The 8,243-nt window shown below is 44.2% G+C and overlaps 1 protein-coding gene across 4 annotated transcripts; it reads right to left on the bottom strand.

Moving 5' to 3' along the window:
* Positions 1-1,249: 1,249 nt before the first annotated feature.
* On the bottom strand, positions 1,250-8,243 carry LOC130513273 (heterogeneous nuclear ribonucleoprotein Q). 4 transcript variants are annotated; one of them, XM_057011985.1, is made up of 12 exons: positions 8,078-8,243; positions 6,403-6,562; positions 5,456-5,574; positions 5,156-5,263; positions 4,937-5,050; positions 4,569-4,745; positions 4,288-4,423; positions 3,810-4,015; positions 3,572-3,721; positions 3,363-3,484; positions 2,953-3,278; positions 1,250-2,854 (listed from the first exon to the last, which is right to left on the bottom strand). In XM_057011985.1, the coding sequence occupies exons 2-12, from the start codon at positions 6,548-6,550 to the stop codon at positions 2,838-2,840; spliced, it is 1,623 nt and encodes a 540-aa protein (XP_056867965.1). In that variant the 5' UTR covers positions 6,551-6,562; positions 8,078-8,243; the 3' UTR covers positions 1,250-2,837. The 4 variants fall into 4 exon arrangements, with proteins under 4 accessions (XP_056867965.1, XP_056867963.1, XP_056867964.1 ...); XM_057011983.1 differs by having other exon boundaries at positions 1,250-2,814; XM_057011984.1 differs by having other exon boundaries at positions 1,250-2,811.

Below are 8,243 nucleotides of genomic sequence, written 5' to 3'. Positions count from 1 at the left end.
TGTTGAACTCGCGACCTTTGAGATGCACAGATGTGAGTTAAGTTACTTTTGAACTTTTGTACAGGGGAGAAATGCAATCAGTACTCCGAATGCTTCTAATGCAATGGTGACCAATTTAGAAGAAATATTTAGATTCTACCAAAATGTATATTCATCAATGGGATTTAAAAGTAGGAGAGATGATACAGCTGAAAAGAAAATGGCATTGGGTAAATCACCAGCCCCGGAGGGACTTAGAACTGACTTCTGTCAGTTCTGAGATGATATTAGAGAATTGCTCTTGTGTATGGCAACACACTTGTAACAACGAAGCAAGGTATAATTACCTTAATACCAAAACCAAACAGGGATAGAGCAATTATTGATCATTTCAGGTCAATTGCACTTTTTATTATAGATTCTAAAATCTCTACTCATGCATTGGCCAGTTGACTTGAGATTATGAATTGTCAGCTATGATTTTTTTTTTTACACAGTAAATGTAATAAAGATTTGAGAGTATTAGTAACACAGGAATGTTGTCTCTTCCCAACTTTTTTTAAAGACTGATGCTCTCAAAATTAGAAGCCAATATTTGTTAACTTTGTTCACTAAAATTTTTGAGGACGAGATTTGATTTGGAGGATAAAAAAAGGCTATTTTGTCAAGACGTTATTGAAGCTTAAGAACATCTATTCTACAGCTGCACTATGGTCAGAAGGTTTTCTGAACAGTCATGTTACCTGGGTTTGAATAGTTCTGTCAAGTTTGTCTTCATGCAAAACACTGTAAAATTTGTAGTTTAGGTTTAATAATATTGTGATTATTGGACAATTTTATATACACAAATGTAGATTCTTAAAGTTACTTCAAGTTTTATTGCTTTTAAGAATGACTTAAACATTGTCTATGAGTTCAAGTGCCTTGAGACAGTCCAAGCTTCCACTGGTATAGTGACTAAACCATCAAGTTCATTTCATCTATTTTCTTTTCCATGTTCATTTATGGCTGCTGCTGTTTTCTTTGGACGGTCTTAAATATTTTAAATTTATAAAATATTTTGTAATGATGTGTTTGAGATGCACGTGTTTTTACTGAAGCTGTACATCAACCTTTTTGGTTTATTTTTGTGGTTCTTGCAGCTACTGGTTACCATTAATTTCTGCACAATATCTGGAATTGTTTACCCAATGGTTGTTTTGATTATTACAATAAAACCGCCTCCAGCCCGTCTCCATCTCAGCTTTTTATCCAAAGAGGAGGACACGGATAGAAATCAAAAACTTTATTACAAAAATAAGTTACACTCACCTCCATTTTACAGTATAAAACAATTTATTTGCAGGAATGCAAAAAATGTTGTTGGCCACCAACAATAGTTTAAAACTGCTAACATTTTTTTTTTCCAAAAGGTGGTTGTTATGATTTTACTGAGGGAGTTAACTGTATAGAAAACTGGGATTGAAGAGCAGTTTCCTTCTTTTTGCTATACCCGGAAACAGAAATCCTTCACTGCAGTATCCCCTCTACCACTGTGGAACGATCCCTCGCCGAAGCGTGGCGGCCGCCATAGGGCGCACGAGCTCACCGGTGGGCTTAAATATGGCAATTCAGTCACCTGTCAAGTTTAGCTGTAAAGTTCCACCTGGTTGAGGCCTCTAGGAGCCGAGAAGGGATCGTTCGACATGATTCAGGACTGACTGGTAGCATCTTACATGATTCAGGTGTTGAAAAAGCATCTTAACCATATAAAAACCAACCACTGGATTAAAACAATGGTAAAAAAAGGGACACTGCAGGGCTTTTTCTTTTTTTTTTCTTCCCAAATTCAAGGCAGTTTGTTGCCCGTGATGTTGAAGCCTTTACAAAAGTAACGTTTTATCCGAGAAAAGAAAAAAAACAAAACTATACAACCAGTAACTACATACTCTGAAGAAGCAAGGCGGCTAATTCAGTTCAAAATAGGATAAAGGCAGGGCTTGTTCGGACTCATCACATGAGATTGTTTTGCATGCCCAGTTTGACTGTTTGCAGTGTCAGAGCTGCAGCTGAAATGACTATATTACATTAAGTACATTGTTTTTACACTGCAGCTCTTGTGCATATTTTGTATAAAAAACAAGCCCTGCTTTCATCAATATAGTTTCCCTATTTACAGTACAGGCCGGGTAGTTTAGTCCTCTGTACTGAGGTAGTCAACCAACCCTTTAAAAGACAAGTTCTGAAAAGAACCACTTTCCTGGAATGCCTGACTTATTCATGCCAGGTGGGTACACCCTAAAAACCTGCAAATGTTCTGTCAAACATCCAGATCAAACAATTAAGATTAACATGGATATTCCAACAATAAAAATTGCGATTAGCACAAAAATATACAATAGCATCAAGCTCCTTTGAGCCACTTCAAACCTAAGAACTTAAAAAGTGCAAATTCTTCAAAAATCATTTTTAAAAAATGGCATGTTCAGGGACAGGGAAGGGGGAGATTGTAAGGGCAATTCATAAAACCCTGCATACGAGGGCTTGCTTACGAGAGTTTGGGGCAAACGGGCGGTGGCGAGTATTCAGAATCCTCCAGTCAACTTTTGTTTGCTTTTCTTTTTTCTTTTTTTTTTAAATATAGGGCGAGAGTTCCAGATATAAGTGGGAATAAACGTATAGGGGAGATGCTTCTTCTGTAAGGCTGGAATATCATTGGACCATGTTGTTGGGCTTTTTTTTTTTTGCTTTTTTTTTTTTTTTCCTTAACATCCATTGCAGCTTATGGTGTAACCCCACACATCAAGTCAGTATCCACTGTGACAGGTCAGGACCGCCCTCGACCCCGCTTCCCTGCTGCCAAGGAGAGCAAAGATTGATTAGAAAAGCTGTCCACCTTTAAAAAAAACAAAAACAAAAACAATAATCAACACTGTGTGATCCATCGGTTAAATGTGCTGCCTTTAAATAGCAAAACTTTGCGTTTTGACTTGCCTCTGCTGCTCGTTCCAGGGCCTCGCTGGGAGAAACCCAACCGGCCCCTGGGTGGTGCGGCGCCTCGGCCCTTGTTTTGACTGGCAGCGCCGCGGAGTCCCCCCCTTCCTCCTCGTCCTCTCCCAGTTCCCTGGAAGTCGTCGTAGACGTAGTAGGGGTCGTCGTAGCCGCCGCGGTAATTGTGGTAGTCGTATCCGTAGTAACTGTAATAATCTTCATAGCCGTAATAATCGGGAGGGTAGGCGTAGCCCCCGCGCGCTCCCCTGCCTCTGCCTCTCGAGGGTGGGGGCATGTGAGGGGGGCCGTAATAATAGTATTCATCATACCTGAAAGAGGAGTGGAAAATTCGACGTGAACGTGGGATCTGGTTCGATCGTGTTGGCTAAAAGGTCAAAGGTTACGGCTCTTACATGTGTGTTTTAGCAGCTTGCCTCTGAGCTTTGCGCTCTTTCCTCTTCTGATCAGGAGGCTTGGCAAAAACTATTTCAATGTGCTCGCCCTCCAGGTCTTTGCCATTCAGATCAGCCAGAGCCTGGTGGGGGGGGGGGGAGATGATGACATGTTTTAGAGCGCCAGCAACTGGCCATCAGAAGTGACCGGCTTTTCTCCCTCTCCATACCTTCACTGCACCATCTCTTTCCTCAAAGTGGATGAAGGCGTAATCTTTGAGTTTCTTCACTCGCTCCAGCTTGCCGAACTGACTGAAGGCCTTCTCCAGTAATTCCTCCGTGACGCTGCTCGCCAGGTTCCTCACGAACAACACCTTGACCTGGTGACGGCCAGAGAAAATTCAGGGTCGGCGGAAAGCAGATACAGACTTAAATAGCCAGGGTGGTCGCCCTCGGCCCTATTCTGACCTTGGCCATGACCTCTGGGTCCGGGTCCTCGAGGGGATCAGCCCACTCGACGGTGACCAGGTTCCCCCAGACCTTGACCTTGCCGCTCATCAGCCGGCGGCGGGCCTGAGCTGCTGTTTTGTGATCTTCATACTCCAAGAAGCAAAAGCCCCGGTTCTTCTTTTTGTCGACTGGCTGGAGGTACAATATGACATCATTTAGACCCTCTGTGGAGACATCAGAGAACACCAGTCAGTCACAGATTTCCTTTAAGGTCACTTTTAACTCAACCCAACCACGAGATGATTCTGGCTCAACGACTTGTTGCATTTAGTGTCCGGTCAGATCTTAGCGGTAAACTGTCATGGTGAAACCAGTCACTCCAGTATAGTCATGAGGTCATCATTTGGACACAAACAGATTCCGTGATCAGGTGGTCAATGCAGAAAGGGGGGGGGGGGGGGGGATCTACTGAAATCCAGAGCAGCTGCTAACTCACCTGTGACTTTTGAGAACTCCTCGATAATCTGCTCTTTTGTTTTACTCTTGGGGATGGAGCCCACAAACAGTCTGTTATTGGCCACAGAGATGCAAACACCGATGTGTTTACCAGGCCGGATTTCATTGTTGTTGCACTGGAGGAAAAGTGGAGGAGAAGAAAAGCTTTATTTACTATTGGGTAAATAAGGATTGGAACAACGTGTTGCCCTGGGAGGGGTGCCGAGCGGAGAAAAGGGGGACTTGTGCTGTGTTTGGACTGGTGATAGATCAAACTCCTACCAATTTCACCGCCTGCTGTGCAGCTTCTTTAGTGCAGAAAGTGACAAAGGCGTAGCCTCTGTTCAGGCCGCTGAGTGGATCCATCATCAGTCGCAGGTCCCAGATGGGCCCGGCTTTCTCAAAGAGCGGAACCAGCTCATCCTCAAACAGGTCTCTGGGTATTTTGCCGACAAATATCTGACAGAGGGGAGCATGAAGACGTCTCAATTTCAACTGGAGAGAAGAACTCCAGCTGGATGTCAGTTGAATACGTTTCCATCAGCTCTTAGCGGTAAACTATCAAAGTAACAAGAGTTACTACAGTGGTAAGAGTGTCATCACGCGGATGTCTAAATCCTCAACACCTGCTCGGAACTGCTCGTCTTTACCTCTGTACCGATGGTTGGCTGAGCCCCTGAATGAACAGCTTCAGGTGGGGGACCGCCATACTTCCTCTGGCCCGTTGTCACATCAAGTGTGTAGCCAGTCCTCTCCAGCAAAGCCTGTGATTGGACACCGTACAACCAAAAAAATGACCTCATTTCTATCAGACGGCGTCGTCGCTTTGGAAATGAAACAAATGGTGCCCTCAGATGTACGTTTCTTACTTTGATTTTGGCTTCATCTGGTCCTTTACTAGTGTCTGACACTTTGGTCCCTTGTTTCTCTCTCTGCCTGTATGTCTTCATCACACCACAAAGAAAGGCACTTTTGTTCTAAAGGCAGAAAATAGCGCAGCAGTATGAAACAATGATTAAAACATGATGTGGTTCTGGCGTGCAAAAGTGCTGCACATGGTTCCAAAAGAGACAAACGTCAAATTAAGTTCATGCAGACTCCACGTGGAAGTCAAGTGCTCTTTAATCCACGTCGTTGTGAAGGCGGCGGCGGTGGTGGCGCGGACGCACCTGAACATGTGAGAGGTCACTGTCCTTAAATTGCAAAAGAACTTGCAGAGCGCCCTCCTCGTTGAACTCTTTCAGCGCCTCGATGGCTCGATCATCTAAGTCACTGTGTGACACCAGACCTGAAGGCGGGCGACAGAGCACAACTGCTGAGTTACGGGATTAAACATGCTCGACATCATCATCACAACCACGGCTGAGATTATAATAGCAGCCATTGTGCCGCCTCGCCTGAAATCTTTCAAATTGCGTGAGGCCAATAAATTAGAGTTATTTCTGTGAAAGGGGGGAAGCTGCTTGCAGCCCTGACCTAATTGAACTGTATTCCGTGGTCAAAGAGCACTTTGCTCCCCAACCAGCACAGTGTTGCAGAACTAATCACAACAGATGTGGCAGTGCAACTCGATATGCCTGTACCCCCGTCTACACTGTGGGAGATTTCAATGAGCTGATCTACAGTCTCCTCTGTGGAAGGGCCATCACCTGTCCCAGACTGCCCCGCACCAGACAGCTGCCCTCATTGTTTCTAGTCTCGCCCCATCTGGTTGAAAAGGCCAGGCCGCGATTTTCCGAGGTGTGACTGAACGTCCTAAAATGACCCCGATTGTGTCTCTGGTGCTTCTTCCGTATTATTTAGTGGTCTTCTAACCAAGCAGCAGGTGGTGTGGCTGGTGTGTCTACTCCAACAGCTCTGAGATGAACGTCATAAATACTCAGGGTGAAAATGGGACGGCAAAGATCAGACCATCACGGTTACATTTATACACTTGTGTGGGGTCATATTCTATGATACATATTTCACACTGCAGTACCCATTTTGGTAGGAAACCACAAAAAGTTGCTTATATTCCCCCATTCCAAAAAGGTGATAATGTGACAATACATGCAAGAAATTGATAAACAGAGAAAATTGCATATTTCAATATGCAAGTATATTCACTGTGCCTTACCTGCTATGTAAATTTCATCTAGTTTTTCAGCAACTTTCTGTGGTAAACCAGCTTCTAATAAAGTCTGGAAGTGTTCAGAATGGGTAACTGCAGCAGAGGTGTCCATTGGGTCTTCTGGACCATTTCCATTAATATGTTCTGTGGCCATGTCTCCAGAAATCTGTGCAAATGCAATGAGCCAAATTAATCTCGGATCAAGGGGAAGACCTGGGATTTGTTCACAAGAGTGGAACGTCTCAGACTTCTCATGGAAACGTGCATCAACGGGAAAATGTGGATTTCGGTCATTTAGCGTTAGCGATGCAAAAAAAAAGAAAGAAAAGGAATTGCCCACATAAATGACATCAAGTGTTAAAGCACACAAACATACTGGCTTTACAAAGGTGTGTCGGTTTGCTCTTCCTTGCTCCAGGTTAGTGCACTAAGTTCACCTTACAGCACCGCTCTCACGGCCTTCTGACATAGCTGGACAGGAACCCTGGTCTGCACTGCTCTCTAAATTACACGTTAGCTTACTTTCCCATTGCTGACTTCAGCACAAGCTAGATAGTTGAAACACGTGTTCCAATGGAGTGACTCCCGGTTTCCGGTGGCTGACCCCGTTAGCGGACCCATTAGCAGTTCTTTCTTGACACTTTGACAGCTATTATCGTGAGAGGAACGTGGAAAGTCCAACGAACCATCGATCTAATCTTAACATGCGCGAATCCAAAGAAACCGTGGGACCAACTTCCAAAGCATAAATCTATATCATTAAAAAAAACCTCCCTTCATACTGTTGAATTTGGCAAAACGACGAGCGTTTTGCTTAAAGTTAACTCGGTTGTCGTCGCCGTCTTAAATTACAATGCAGCAAATTGTATCCAGCAATGCCTGCTAATCAAGCTTATATTGGAAAGCACGTGTTTTCTGTGGTTAAATAAGTTCTCCTGCGTTTTTAGTGCTTGGGCACTTAATTTCTTACATGAATAAATGAGGTGGGGGGGGATTAAACGAAGATCTTGCACACAAAGTCACGTACCCTCGGGTATATTTTCGTGTCTGAGGTTAAGGATAAGGTTAGATCTAAGCTGGGAGGGACTGACTCGCACACGTTGAGGCTAGCTAGCAGGCTAGCTTGCGCAGCTAATGTTATAGCTATCGTGCTAACGGTGAACCTAAAAGACAATAACATAACAGACCGTACACCATTCCTACGTGTGCACCTCTTATTTGGAGGTTTGATGGGAGTGCGGCTGTCAAACGGTGCAGTAGCAACACCGGGTCGATTATTCTTGCTAGAAGAGCTGACTCGGTTAGCATATGATGACAATGAACATGTCAATTCCACGATCTGTCAAAATAGGTTAGCTCGGGCTAGCATTGCTAATTCGAAGGGAATTACATTGAGGCCATTGTTAGTCATTTGCCGACACGAGCATTACTTATTACTGAAGCACGGCTACGAAATTAAGTCAACTACAACCAGGCCTTGAAAGCTAGAGGTCTAGCCTGCTAAATGCGTGGTTTGTCAACGTGCCGCCATATAGGAAGAGTCCATTTTCAAAAAGCCGGTCTGGGGAACTCGCTCCCAACCACCACCAGTTTCCACATTGTTTAGAACAGCAGCACACGACTCAGACTTTTTACTCAAGGAGGCAACAATGACGTGACCGATCGATAGCATTCGCCCTACCTGCCGCTGGCTCACCAACGTGTATGGTGTTGGTAATTAAGGAAGATAAATGTGATTTTAAAAAGACAGGAAAAGTGTAAAACTCCCGGCACTGATCCGGCTCCAGTCATTCACTCTTGATGATGTAAAATGGCTGCCACGTTCACGCCTCGAGTTTTGTCTCGTC

Source organism: Takifugu flavidus, chromosome 16 (genome assembly GCF_003711565.1).
Source record: "Takifugu flavidus isolate HTHZ2018 chromosome 16, ASM371156v2, whole genome shotgun sequence".
Classification (NCBI taxonomy): Eukaryota; Metazoa; Chordata; class Actinopteri; order Tetraodontiformes; family Tetraodontidae; genus Takifugu; species Takifugu flavidus.
Note: the sequence above shows the minus strand (reverse complement) of the source record. Positions and strands in the feature narration are given on the sequence as shown.

Excerpts from the sequence above, each read along its gene's own strand:
- LOC130513273 (XM_057011983.1), bottom strand. The coding sequence starts at position 6,550 with ATGGCCACAGAACATATTAATGGAAATGGTCCAGAAGACCCAATGGAC. Across the intron at positions 5,575-6,402 it reads AGATGAAATTTACATAGCAG|GTCTGGTGTCACACAGTGAC; the intron begins GTAAGGCACAGT and ends GCCCGCCTTCAG. Across the intron at positions 3,485-3,571 it reads AAAGAGATGGTGCAGTGAAG|GCTCTGGCTGATCTGAATGG; the intron begins GTATGGAGAGGG and ends CCCCCCCACCAG.